The sequence below is a fragment of the Haliotis cracherodii genome, unplaced genomic scaffold (assembly GCF_022045235.1).
Source record: "Haliotis cracherodii isolate W230 unplaced genomic scaffold, xgHalCrac1.p SCAF_7, whole genome shotgun sequence".
NCBI lineage: Eukaryota > Metazoa > Mollusca > Gastropoda > Lepetellida > Haliotidae > Haliotis > Haliotis cracherodii.
In genome coordinates, this window is record NW_027266330.1 from 502,465 (window position 1) to 517,481 (window position 15,017).

General features: G+C 41.1%; 1 protein-coding gene across 1 annotated transcript; it reads right to left on the minus strand.

Annotated features, from left to right (window-relative positions):
• Nucleotides 1-619: 619 nt before the first annotated feature.
• LOC139447152 (scavenger receptor class F member 1-like) lies at nt 620-3,535 on the minus strand. Its single transcript, XM_071228339.1, has 5 exons — nt 3,520-3,535; nt 3,048-3,104; nt 1,840-2,778; nt 1,375-1,498; nt 620-1,028 (listed from the first exon to the last, which is right to left on the minus strand). Exons 1-5 carry the CDS (start codon nt 3,533-3,535, stop codon nt 620-622), a joined length of 1,545 nt encoding a protein of 514 aa, XP_071084440.1.
• Between the last annotated feature and the right edge of the window lie 11,482 nt (nt 3,536-15,017).

Consider the following 15,017-nt stretch of genomic DNA (forward strand, 5'->3'; position numbering starts at 1 on the left):
CCCTTTTTCAACATTCACTCCCGTCATGTGAATTATTTTGAAAGTAACATTTTTTTCATCAAAATCATCATCATCATCATAATAATCATCATCTATAAGCTCTTTGAATAATTAGAATTCAAACATTAGAATATCGAACATTAAATAATGATAGGGTCAATCGATCATCCGCAAGACATCTATGCAGTTAACAAGAATCTATATTTATTGAATAAAGTGTAAAATAAGACATAACTATTATAAATAACTCAGATGCAGCCATTAGACAACAATTATGATGGTACAAATCAAACTTTGATGCTAGACATTTAGGTCATTTCTTAATCTACCTTACTTTCACATTCTGGTCACTGGTTTTCCGGGTCCATCACATGATTGTCTGGTCTGGCTACAGGCTGCCTTGTATGCCTGACTACTACTGTGCAGTGTCAGGCAATAAACACCTACACTTTTCAGCAAATTACAAGACAAACTTTCCCTTTTCAAAAACACCTGGTTTCTTCACTGATATTCAGTGATTTATTCATGTCAATGTCACCACTATGTTGCCTTTAGCGCCCAGTGGAATCTGTTTCGGCGGATAACCGGAAGTGGGTATTCCATGGGTTAACGTTTTATATTAATCCTCACTGCTGTTATATACGTCATCTCTTTGGCTATAGTAAGATTCAGTTGGTGAGATGTAGTTGACCACTGCTCCCGGGCCAGCAGCAAGGACGTCCGGATCTCTCATCAGGTGAGTGTAGGACTTGGAGACTGTTGCAGAACTGTCTGATGTGTCTGTAGCAGAACTGTCTGATGTGTCTGCAGCAGAACTGTCTGATGTGTCTGCAGCAGAACTGTCTGATGTATCACGATCACTGACTTCTATTGCACGTGCTGCTGGAAAGCAATCAGCTATAACAGGTATGGCTATATCGACCACGTGGCTTCCATCTGATCCCTCGATGCCCACATCTTCATCTCGTATCTGCCAGTATCTGTTTTGCTGGTACTCCACTGTGGCGACATCTAAATTTGCTTTTTGCCTACGTTAAACAAAAAACATCAGTTGTGACAAAATAGTAAGTGACTCTTGAGTTTATGCTTTTTGTAAATAATAATGAAGTATAAAACATAAATGTTAAACAATACGATTTCTTTGCTTCTACCATAGAACAATTAACTTGTCCAAAATCACAAGCTATTAGTCATGCAATGTATGGCCTGTGAAACTGAGCTAATTACCTTTCAGTTATAGAATTGAAACTGTTTATATGTCTTTGAATTTTGAAATGCACCTACCACGATCGGCAGAGAGTTACAAGCACAGAAGAACGTAATCTGATCTGAGACACTTTTCCAATTATTAAAATAACAAACTAACATGGATACCTTAGTTTCAACAGACGTTTTCGATGGAGGATGCACACTGTGACCACCACACAAATGACAAAGACAACTACCGCTGTTGGTACTCCTATTTGGATGTTGTTGGTATTAGCGGGCGTCTGATCAGCTGAAAGTAAACCAGATGTAGCACTGAATAATTCTGTAGAACAACTGAGCTATTGGATTATTTTTCACATGAGTTTTGAGAAATATTTCACAAATTATTTTGGTTTTGTCGAGGTGATATGTTTCTGTTGTGTTTGGGATTATGGGAATAAAATGTTTGATCGTAAGTTGCAGCTGTAGACAATGGATTGATTCGTCAAATACATTCATCTTTTTTCAAACAGCTGTATCAGCACTATTTGATAGATTAATGAACACCTTCTTATGATACAGGCAGAACAGTACAATGAACTCTCAGTGAGATCGTATGACTATGGAAAAGGTTTTGTCGCTGTTATTTACCTGTGTCAGTGCAGTTGTTAGTACAGGTCAAGTCGCATCTGGCTCCTGTGTTGCTGCATACGTCAGAACAAACGCCAGTTGTTGTATCACAAACACCGTCAAGACAGCAGCTTTGGTTGCAGGACATCCCATAAAACCCATTGTCACATCCTTCACACGACCCAGTGTCTGTGTTGCAGGAGTTATTGACACAGTTGTCAGAGCAGGGCATACAGTCAGTCCCAAAGTATCCAGGTACACAACCATCTACACAGCCACCTGAAGCGGAGCATCTCTTGTACAGACACCTGGGGTTACACTGAGAGGAGCAGGTTGCTCCATACCAGCCATCAACACAACCCTTGACACAGTCGCCTGTCTCTCTGATACACTCAGGTGACCTTGTGGTAGAGCTGTTCATGTCAGATACTGCCTGACAGTGTTTACTGCAGTCCTTGTCACAGAAAAAGCCATAATATCCAGGTACACAGCCGCGTTCACACCCAAACTTACAGGAACCTTGACAGTGATCACACAAATATGTACAATTTAATCCAAAATATGACGAATGGCATTCGTCACACGTCCCATTAACCCTGTTGCAAGTTTTACATCTACTGGAGCAGTCTTTACAGGTGGAACCATAGAAGCCGTCCTTACATCCAGACACACAGGAGGAGCCGAGCTGGCAGTACCCTCCCTCACATCCACCTGGACAGGCCGAGCAGATCTCTGGAGGTGGAGTGCAAGGCACTTTGCAGTTTTGGCCTCTAAAGCCAGACACGCAGCCTTCAGTGCAGTTTTCAATACCTAGACTTGTAAGTACACACGTTCTGTTCCTGCATCCGTTACTGCAGACTGAGTCACATGTGCTGCCGAAGTATCCATTGTCACATGATGTACAGGCGGTTTTCTCCAAGTCACAGACTGAACAGTGGGGATTTTCGCCACAACGAGCCGCTGTAAAATACATCTTGAGAAGTATAGATACCGGCATTGCAATATAATGTGAGGAATGTGTTTTATTCCATCAATTACTTGTATTGTGGGAGTTCAAAGAACAAAAGCACAAGTTTAAGAGATCCAGGTTATATAAGATAGTTTTATGTTACCTCAAAGACCGTAGAAGGCCGTAATGATATCATTAGGTCATTTAGTCCTGTAATGATTCAGCTACTTTTCATGTAAGGTCAAAGTCATGAAAAGTGAAAACAAAAAAAGGGCTTTACCTTTAGTTGAGGCAAACGTCAGGAAACACAGAGTTATTGTAATAAGCATGATATACCCTGAAATATACAAATATGCATGTGTCACCAATCTTCTTTCTGAAATAAACGCATGGGCAAAAGATAGTATCCACTCTACAATTGATTTCTTCCCCCAAACTATCAAAGTGAGCAACATGGCATCAGGCTTAGAACAGTTGCCCAAGATCTGCAAACTCAATTCCCAATATGCAACGCGTTGGCCATAAAGATGCACGTGCAGAGGCCAAAAGTCACCCAACAGCTTTTCCAAGTATTCGTAAAAATGCAAGGGCTGAATTTGTATAAACAGGCGATGAACCGTTGTTAAGACATCACACGTAATAGAAAAACAACAAAGATAAGCCACGGTTAACTGCAGGACATAGAGGGAGAGCCATAGCTATGGAGCAGATGGGAGCCAACCATACCCAGATTGCAACCTATTGCGACCTACCCTTGTATCCAGACATACACTTACAGAACCTAATGTATAAAGACCTACCCTTGTATCCAGACGTACACTTACATAACCTATTGAGTAACGACCTACCCTTGTATCCAGACATACACTTACAGAACCTAATGTGTAAAGACCTACCCTTGTATCCAGACTTACACTTACAGAACCTAATGAGTAAAGACCTACCCTTGTATCCAGACATACACTTACAGAACCTAATGTGTAAAGACCTACCCTTGTATCCAGACATACACTTACAGAACCTAATGTGTAAAGACCTACCCTTGTATCCAGACATACACTTACAGAACCTAATGTGTAAAGACCTACCCTTGTATCCAGACATACACTTACAGAACCTAATGTGTAAAGACCTACCCTTGTATCCAGATATACACTTACAGAACCTAATGTGTAAAGACCTACCCTTGTATCCAGACATACACTTACAGAACCTAATGTGTAAAGACCTACCCTTGTATCCAGACATACACTTACAGAACCTAATGAGTAAAGACCTACCCTTGTATCCAGACATACACTTACAGAACCTAATGAGTAAAGACCTACCCTTGTATCCAGACATACACTTACAGAACCTAATGTGTAAAGACCTACCCTTGTATCCAGACATACACTTACAGAACCTAATGAGTAAAGACCTACCCTTGTATCCAGACATACACTTACAGAACCTAATGTGTAAAGACCTACCCTTGTATCCAGACATACACTTACAGAACCTAATGTGTAAAGACCTACCCTTGTATCCAGACACACACTTCCATGTGATACAGCGGTGTGTAGGTTTCTGACAGTATCAGCTGGTGTGGAGCCGTGTGGCCCTGTGACCTGTTATGTTGTCTTTCACAGTTCAAAGTTTGCTGTTTCATTTCCCCTTAACAAGGAAAACATCATATTCTGTATTACACAAGCGGTGACTCTCAACAAAACAGAATGCATGAAAAGGTGGAACCAAAATAGTGATTATGGTAGTTTTTAACTTTCTTTGCGATGAGATGTAAATTATACAGCTCCATCTGAAACAACAAATTAATTTGCTATAATAACATGAATGCGTGTAGTGAATCTGCTTGAATGTGTAAAACACTACAGGTTTGTTGAATTGGAAAAGGCAACAATATATTACAATATTCTTTCACTTTCTTTGCCCTTCAATAAAAGCAACAAAATCCTTTCTGCTGAAGTCCTTGTCTGTGGTATAACTGACTATGTATCAGCATGTTTCTACAAAGCACAATCCAATTGTGGGGTTTTACAGTTTCAGCTGTATGGCCTCTTATGTGTCATGGTTCAAAATGTTTTATTTCATTTTCCCCACAACAAGGAAAACATCATTTTCTGAAATAGACAATCAGTGTTTTCTGACTCACAACTAAACAGAATGTGTCAAAAAGTAGGAATAAATGTTACATCTTGTATTTAGTTGCCTTGTTTTTCGGTGATCACACGGACAATATCAGCATAGTCTGAAACAAGAAACTAATAACACACTTATAGGCTATAACAACATGGAAGTATACAGTGAAACATTTGCTTGAATTTGTGAAACACTACAGGTTTGTTAAACATGGAAATGCCCTGGTTTCAGGTGCGTTGATTAGCAAAAAAAACTACTTTTATTTGTCAAACTTTCGATACATAAATTCTACATGATGTGAAGACCAGAGACATACTCCACTAAATCAGAAAAAATACTGCAGGTTATTGAATTTGAACTTTGAAACTTGGAAACAAGGGAATTCATGCAAAACAATCAAGTAACATTCTAAGACAAAATTGGTTTCCCAAGTGTTCCACACTATTTTTGAAATGTCATGAATCCTCAATAGTTTCATTTTCCTATCCGAACAACGTTTCATGCAAGTTGTTCCGTTATCAGGAACATTCAACCACCCTACGCTGGCCACATTTGCTGAAATTATTATGTTGTTTAAAGTATTACTAAAACTACAGCTGTGAATGTTTAACATCTTTACCACAGTAAATGGCATGCTCCTCATCTGTTACTCAGTTTACCTTAGACGCTCTACGTATGAAGTTATATTAATCAAAATAATGTCAATGATAGTCATAAACCCTTTCCCGTAATTACCAACAAGAGCACTGCATATCCACAAGTATAATGGTCATGATCTATGAAGATGTTATAATTATTCAGTTTCTCTGTAAACTAAGGTTATTCTTACCGTAATTACTCTAATAAATGTTGCATACTTTGTACACTGACTCTGTGCGCATTTACCGTACATACTCGAATATGACAAACATTGCTAGCTAAAAAAAGATAGCATATCAAGCCGTATGCATTCTGTGCACAATTGTGGGCGGGTGTGCCTCAAGATGCGGAGACAAGATGTGACCTCTGTGGCCAGGTGTATCATGATCTCGTCAAGCCTTGTTCTGACACAATGTTACTCTCCTAGGAGCACGCAAGTCCAGTTCTGGACAAAGTTATCATTTCATCTCCCTCTGGAGTTGCATTGCACTCACCACAGAGCAGATGACGAAACTCTTGTACAATATCTGCTTGACAGATCCCTCGACATTTACCTACCACTCTATGGAATCTGTGACAACCAGGCCACGTGTACCGGTTGTGTAATGGCAGCTACGCCTTCTACCACAGAGAACTTACCATCATGAGATACCACACACGAAACAACCTGTATTCCTTTTGGCAACGTTACATAAAGCTCGAACAAATGTATGTATCCTCAAAGTGTTCTTCTCACCTTAGTTCACTGACACTTCTTACCTTCTTGTTCTTGTCTGACTGGGCACTCGTGAAGAGCAACCTCCTCGTGGTGAGTGCTGGGTAGCACTAATAGCTCGTCCCCCGTGTTGAACCGGGGCAGAATATTTCCACAGCCCCCCATTGCTGGTCATATGAGGCGACTAAAATGGGCAACCTGTTTGCCGTGGGTTGCGTCCCTGTGTCGGCGGAAGACGGGAGTCTGGTAGTTGAGGGCACTGGTTCCTGGAACTGTGTTCCTTTGCCCAACACACTACTTTGACCCTTACTTCGCCTAGACGGGTGGTAAGATGGGCCCGGTCTTATCAATCGGCTGGTCATGCCAAGCCCTGTGCGTAATATTGTGTATGTACAACTACGTTGTATTTTGATGTATATTTTGGTCTTGGCCGTGAATAACTTGTGTGAATTCTCCATTTTGGATTGAATAAATTGCCTAGAGTCTTACGCCAGAAGGCAGTGGCTCATGGGCCAATCTGGTGATGTTGACCTCTGTATTCTGTATGTCTCCAGTTTCTTGTCATGGACTGAACCTTCCTGGCACTACATCTGGTAGATAAATATAGCTATTCACGTCATATTTGCTGGAGTATACCATCCCTGTATCCCTGGTGTTTGCATCGTGGATCTCTGGTGCAATATGACACTGTCCTTGTTGACACTCGATGGCGGGTGGGGAACAGGAGTGCTGAATCTTTTCCTTTTCAACATGGCTCTCCCACAATCTGGTTCATCTCGTAATGAAAAAAGGAGACGTCTTGAGAAAATTGAAATTTCAGCTGGAAATCGTTCTCAAAATATTGATTCCTGGGCTAAATTCCTGGTGATTGAGGCTACTGATAACCTACCCATCAAATTGAATCCTTTTGCTGTTTCTAAGGCTGTATCCGGGATTTGCGGTGAAGACAAGAACGTCACCCGTCTCCGTAGTGGTTCGCTTCTTGTGGAGTGTGCACGGAGACAGCAATCTCTCAATCTTTTATCTATCTCTACATTTGCCAATATTGAGGTTGCTGTGTCTGTGCACAGAACATTAGATTCTTGTTGAGGAAATTCGTGACAGGGCTCGTTGTCTGTCCGACATGTCTGAAGAAGAAATCGCTACGGAGTTGGCAGACCAGGCTCTTACTGCGGTTAAAGCTTTCACGATAAAGAAAGATGGTGTCGTCACAAAAAAAAATACTTATCTCATGACGTTTGCCCGTACTTCTCTTCTCCAGTCAATTAAAGCTGGTTATTTCCACATCGGAGTGGATGTGTATGTCCCCAATCCGCTCCGATGCTACAAGTGCCAACATTTCGGTCATGGTTCCAAATCTTGTCATAACTCTGTGATATGTCATCGTTGTGGTGACAATCATGAGAGCACTGACTGTAATCATGATTTGAAATGTGCTAACTGTTCTGGCTCACATGTTGCTTCATCTAAATCTTGCCCCGTGTGGCAAATGGAATCTAAAATCATGAAACTAAAATGTGAAAGTAACATCTCCTACGTGGATGCAAAAAAACTCATCAAAGAGCAGACAACAACTCAATCTACTATTTCTTACTCTGCTGCAGTATCCCGCCCAGCAGCAACATCATCCATTTCGTGTCAGACTGACTTGACATGGGTCAAGTCAGAAGAACCTGTTGCTACTGTTCAAATCCATCGACCTATTCCTGCCACTCAATCTAGTTCAGGATCTCAGACTGAGATTCAGCCTGAGAAACATTCTCAAACGTCTATGACAGAACCAGTAACTCAGTCAAAAAAAGGGAAAAAGAAATTGAATAGAAAACAAGCACCGATCGTCCCTTCACTTTCAGAGGTTCCTTTACAGAATTCATTTGGGCCTCTGGACATGGAGGTTACTCTGTCCTCACAAGACAGGCGGAGGAGTAGTTCCTCCTCACATTCACGAGAGCGATCTCCAATTGAGCCACCATGACTCAATTGTCCATCATAATCCAGTGGAATTGCAGAGGACTTAGGCATAATTTTAATGAGATACAATTATTAATACAGGATTTTCAACCGTCAGCATTGTGTCTTCAGGAAACATTCCTGAAAACTACAGATCAGTTCACCTTACGAAAGTACAATGACTATCATTCATTTTCTCCTCCAGGAGATAAAGCAACGGGAGGTTCTACTATTTTGGTGCGACAGGGAATAATACATAGTCCTGTCCCTCTACATACCAATCTTCAAACTGTTGCTGTTCGTCTGACTCTGCACATTGCTTTTACGCTGTGCTCTTTGTATATCCCTCCTTCTTCTGATCTTCGAAAGTCTGATCTTCAAAATCTATATGACCAGCTCCCAAAGCCCTGTATCATCATGGGTGATCTGAACGGACACAACCCGCTTTGGGGAAGTGCAAATACAAGTTCTAAAGGAAAAGTCATTGAGGAATTTATTTCTGACAACAACCTGTGTATATTTAATGATGATTCTGCCACATATTTACATCCAGCCACGGGCTCGTATTCTGCCCTCGATCTGTCACTCACAGACTCAAACTTGTATAATGAATTTGCATGGTCAGTCCATGATGACCTCTGCGGGAGTGATCATTTTCCCATTATACTTAAAACTGTTAATCCTACTGATGAGCCACCATCATGTAGGTGGAACTTTGCCAAGGCTAATTGGTCCTTATATGAGGTACTGTGTACTGACAAAATAAAACATGATATTTTCCAGAATATTCCAGATCCGATACAGTTGTTTTCGGATTTACTGAATGACATTGCTGACCAAACCATTCCTAAGTCCTCTGCGAATTCCCATATTCGTAAACCATGGTTTACTAATGACTGCCAACAGGCCAGAAAGTGTAGGAAGAAAGCAGAAAAATATTTTTGCCGACATCCTACAGTCCATAATTTGAATAGAGTTAAAATTACAAATGCCAAGGCACGACGTGCTTTTAAACAGAATAAGTGTCAATCTTGGAGGAACTATGTCTCCAAAATAAATTCCCGTACGCCCATGTCCAAGGTGTGGAACATGGATCAGAAAATAAAAGGCAAAGGCTCAAAATCTTATGTTCATCATCTTAAGGATGATGACACGTTATTAACGGATAAAACTGACATTGCAAATAGGCTTGGAGAAACGTTGGCAAAACATTCTTCAACATCAAATTATGTCCCGGAGTTTCAAAAAATTAAGAAACAACAGGAAAAGATCAAAGTAAATTTCACTTCTGATAATGGTGAAGACTATAATGAAGTCTTCTCATTACATGAGCTACACACCGCCCTTGGGCAAGCTCATGACACAGCAACGGGAGCTGACAATATACATTATCAGCTTTTAAAACATTTACCTGAATCATGTCTTGAGACACTTTTAGATATATTTGATCAAATATGGACATCTGGGAATTTTCCTCCATGGCATAATGCCATTGTAGTTCCAATACCAAAGCCTGGCCAGGATCATACTGATCCCTCTAACTATAGACCTATATGCTTAACAAGTTGCGTGTGTAAAACCATGGAACGAATGGTGAATAATAGATTAATTTGGTATCTGGAAACCAATAATCTCATTACAAATATACAATGTGGTTTCCGAAAAAATCGAAGTACTATCGACCATTTAGTACGCTTAGAATCCTTTGTGAAAAATGCTATTGTAAACAAACAGCATGTAGTGTCAGTCTTTTTTTATCTTGAAAAGGCCTATGATACTACTGGGAAGCACGGCATTCTAAAGGATTTACATGATTTTGGTTTGAGAGGCCGTTTGCCTCATTTTATATCACAGTTTTTAACAGACAGACAATTTCAAGTCCGAGTGGGTTCAACCCTGTCTGACCATTATACTCAGGATCAGGGTGTCCCACAAGGCAGTATTTTGTCCGTAACATTATTTAGTATCAAGATAAACAGTCTGTCAAAAGTTTTGAATGATTCAGTTGATGGGTCGTTATTTGTGGACGATTTTAACATTTCTTGTCGCGGGAAAAACATGAACACTATTGAGAGACAATTGCAGTTGTGTCTCAATAAAATCCAGAAATGGTCGCTTGCTAACGGCTTTAAATTTTCTAAAACAAAAACTAATTGTATCCACTTCTGCAGGAAATATAGACAGCACAAGGACCCAGAACTATTTCTATCTGACACACCCATTAAGGTAGTTGAGGAGACCAAGTTCTTGGGGCTTATTTTTGACCGCCACCTGACATTCTTGCCACATATAAAATATCTCAAGGCAAAGTGCCTGAAAGCATTAGACTTATTGAAAGTCGTCCCTAACTCTAAGTGGGGCGGGGATCAGACAACCCTTCTCCATTTCTACAGATCTTTGATCCGCTCAAAATTAGACTATGGCTCCATCATTTATGGTGGAGCCTGTCAAAGTAACTTACAAAAACTGGACTCAATTCATCACCAGGGCTTGAGGCTCTGTCTTGGAGCTTTCAGGACCTCTCCTGTTGACAGTCTCTATGTGGAGGCTGATGAACCTTCATTAAAACAACGCTGTTTAAAACTTGCTTTACAATATATCTCAAAATTAAAATCAAATCCGTCCAATCCAGCCTATGATTGCATATTTAATCCTCCCTACGAGGACTTATTCCATACAAAACCGAAGCTTGTTCCTCCGTTAGGGATTAGAATAAAACCTCATATTATAGCAGCAAAAATTGACCTTGATTTTGTTGCACCATACCGTTTACTCTCTACACCTCCTTGGCAACTAGTCCACCCCGTTGTAGACATCACACTCACTAATTTTTAAAAATCAGACACAAATCAGTTGGTCTTTCAGCAAGAATATATCCAGTTGAGATCAACGTACGATTCTCACCGCTCCATTTTCACTGATGGATCCAAGGATGGTGGCAAAGTTGCCAGTGCTACCATCGTTGGGTCAAAAACTATTTCTTCCAGGTTACCAAACAATTGTTCTATCTTTACTGCTGAGGCCAAGGCTATTCAAACAGCTTTGGAATATATTCAGACACAAAATATCTGCAAAAACTACATCATCCTCTCTGATTCTTTGTCATGTCTACAGGCTTTAAAAAATGTCCACTCAAGTCATCCACTCATTCTTGATATTTTAGAATTACACAATACTCTTGCCACTGGCCAATACGACATCGTCTATTGCTGGTTACCCAGTCATGTTGGAATCACGGGTAACTCTATGGCTGATGCTGCAGCAAAAGCAGCTCTAAACAAATCTGTGACCCCACTTCTTCTACCATACAGCGACTACAAACCTTTAATTAGATGCTATATCAAAGACCTTATGCAAAAGAAGTGGGACACCCAAGTAGGTACAAATAAATTACATGCAATAAAACCAACTATCGGTTACACCTACTTGGGTTGTCAGACCAGATTTGAGGAGGTCATTTTACGACGATGTCGTATTGGCCATAGCAGATACACTCACGAATATTTGTTGAAAGGTGAAGATCCTCCATTTTGTATCCCTTGTGATGACAGAATCACGGTCAAGCATGTGTTGCTTGACTGTGTTGATTTTGCCATCACAAGGGATAAATATTTCAAATCATCATATCTCAAGGATCTTTTTTATAATATTAATTCTCATTTAGTTATTGGGTTTTTAAAAGAGATAGAATTGTTTCACAAATTTTGATGATATATATTGTTTAAAATGAATGACCTTTTAAGAATTAGTAGAACGAAATTATATCTGAGTTTGTTACTGGCAGTATCCTCAAAGGGGGTTGACGTAGTGTAAAACTATTGTCCCCCTGAGAGGATATTGTAAGTCCATGTCATTCAAAGAATATTTCTGGATACTAGTGTTTTAAACGTAGAATATTTGTCTTTTTACTTGTGGCTAACTTTGCAAACAATCGCCAGTTGCTGAGGGTATGATGTAAATCCTGCTGGGGTTCATGCAGGTAGCAAAGGTACTGTAAGTCCCCATGGTCCCCAGTATGGTGGTCTGCCTTCAGTTGCTGACGATCTATAGCCCGTTTTTAAATTGTGTCGTTTGTTATAATCTGCTTATTTTATTGTTCTGAAACTAGTTTTACAATTAGAATCTGTGATATTTTGCTAGTTGTTATACTGTCCGTCGACGACAGGATTTAATATATTATATAAATACATGACTTGCTCAAGTCACGATATGGCTGAAATAGTGCCGATGTGACTTAAAACTTAACTCACTCACTCACTCTTGTCTGACTGCTGTCCAAATCTGTATTATTCTTAATCACACAGTCTCCAAAACAAGTAAACAAATATGATGATGTGTAATGATTCTGTGTGCACTTGACGTAAATACTCCAGTATAACATATATTGCTTTTATTCACAGACTTAGATTGAAACTGTTTTATCATTATTATCATCATTGATATCTTTTGATGCTTGCTTGAATATACACAGCTCTCTCCTCCTCTCTTGTTTCAAGGATGAGGTCTCATCCATAGAAAACACACATTGCCTTATAGGTGTACCAATCTTTCAGGTCAAACTTAGACGAAGTGGGTCGATACCAAATGTCTTTGTGTGTGTCTGTGTCTCCCTGTGTGCGTGTTTGTGTGTGCATATGTGTGTGTATGTGTGTGTGCCTGTGTGTGTCTGTCTCTGGGTGTGTCTGTGCATGCATCTGAGAGTCTGTGTATGAGAATGTCTGTGTGTGTGTCTGCCTCTGGGTGTGTGTCTGTGCATGCATCTGACAGTCTGTGTATGGGAATGTCTGTGTGTGTGTCTGTCTCTGGGTGTGTGTCTGTGAATGCATCTGAGAGTATGTGTATGAGAATGTCTGTGTGTGTGTCTGTCTCTGGGTGTGTGTCTGTGTATGCATTTGAGAGTATGTGTATGAGAATGTCTGTGTGTTTGTCTGTGTGCAAGATTTGGGTATAAGGGTGTTAAAGATTAAGCGTATGGATGTGTGCAAGATTTGGGTATGAGGGTGTTGAAGATTAAGCGTATGAATATGTGGAAGAGATTGTCAGGGAGTGTGTTAGAGCGTGTGTATGTTCAAAAGTATGCTTTTATAAATGCGTGCAGGGGTGCGTAGGACGTAATATAAGATCCAGTGACCCGTTGGTCGCTCGTTGTACACACATCCTTCAACATTACTCACTGACAGGTCCCGGGGGACAAGACCCCACAGCTGTAGTTTCTGTTTCCCTGTGTGGACAGCGTCCGTCGCTCACTCCGTGACACTGAACCAGGACACCGTAGTGTATTTATAGCGCGTACCACACAACTACACAGTAGAACATCATATCCGCTTCAGTTACCAGTTGCTGCAATGTTTAAGCTTGTTGGGCAATTTGAATGAGAAGAAAGTGTCGCATTAGTTTGTTTTTCGCCGCGCTCAGCAATATCCCAGCTATATGACGGCTGTCTGTTAATAATCGTGTCAGGACCAGACAACCCAGTGCTGGGCATCATGAGCATCGATCCATGCAATTTGGATACAATGACATGCATCAACCAAGTCAGCCAGTCTGACCAGCCGATCACGTTAGTCGCCTCTTACAACAAGCGTGGTCACATTAGTATCGTAGTCATACATAACCACCAGGTACAACCTGAGAGAAGACTTGATTCTACTCTTGAAGTGCGGATTGCCATTACTTGACCATGTGATTGTCAAATATTCCTTCATACGGGATGGCATGGTCAGAATCAATCTCCCAATGGCAATTTGAGGGAGTCTTGTCCACTACATGTGCAGCGCCTGGTCCGGTTCGGTTGCCGTATTGGGCGGCCTTTGACGTCGGCGTTCACGTCTCCTGATCATGTCCCAGACGTGATCTATGGGGTAAGGTCAGGACACATGGATGGCCATTGAGATCTATGGGGTGAGGTCAGGGCATATAGATGGCCATTGTGATCTATGGGGTAAGGTCAGGACACATGGATGGTCATTGTGATCTATGGGGTAAGGTCAGGACACATGGATGGTCATTGTGATCTATGGGGTAAGGTCAGGACACATGGATGGCCATTGTGATCTATTGGGTAAGGTCAGGACACATGGATGGTCATTGTGATCTATGGGGTAAGGTCAGGACACATGGATGGTCATTATGATCTATGGGGTAAGGTCAAGACACATGGATGGTCATTGTGTTCTATGGGGTAGGGTCAGGACACATGGATGGCCATTGTGATCTATGGGGTAAGGTCAGGACACATGGATGGCCATTGTGATCTATTGGGTAAGGTCAGGACAAATGGATGGTCATTGTGATCTATCGGGTGAGGTCAGGACACATGGATGGCCATTGTGATCTATGGGGTAAGGTCAGGACACATGGATGGCCATTGTGATCTATTGGGTAAGGTCAAGACACATGGGTGGCCATTGTGATCTATGGGGTGAGGTCAGGACACATGGGTGGCCATTTTGATGTATTGGGTAAGGTCAGGACACATGAATGGCCATTGTGTTCTATGGGGTGAGGTCAGGACACATGGATGGTCATTGTGATCTATGGGGTAAGGTCAGGACACATGGATGGTCATTGTGATCTATGGGGTGAGGTCAGGACTCATGGATGGCCATTGTGATCTATTGGGTAAGGTCAAGACACATGGATGGCCATTGTGATCTATTGGGTAAGGTCAAGTCACATGGATGGCCATTGTGATGTATTGGGTTAAGGTCAGCACACATGGATGGCCATTGTGATCTATTGGGCAAGGTCAAGACACATGGGTGGTCATTGTGACCTATTGGGTAAGGTCAGGACACATGGATGGCC

Excerpts from the sequence above, each read along its gene's own strand:
- LOC139447152 (XM_071228339.1), bottom strand. Across the intron at positions 1,499-1,839 it reads TAACAACTGCACTGACACAG|CTGATCAGACGCCCGCTAAT; the intron begins GTAAATAACAGC and ends GTTTACTTTCAG. Across the intron at positions 1,029-1,374 it reads AAACGTCTGTTGAAACTAAG|GCAAAAAGCAAATTTAGATG; the intron begins GTATCCATGTTA and ends TGTTTAACGTAG.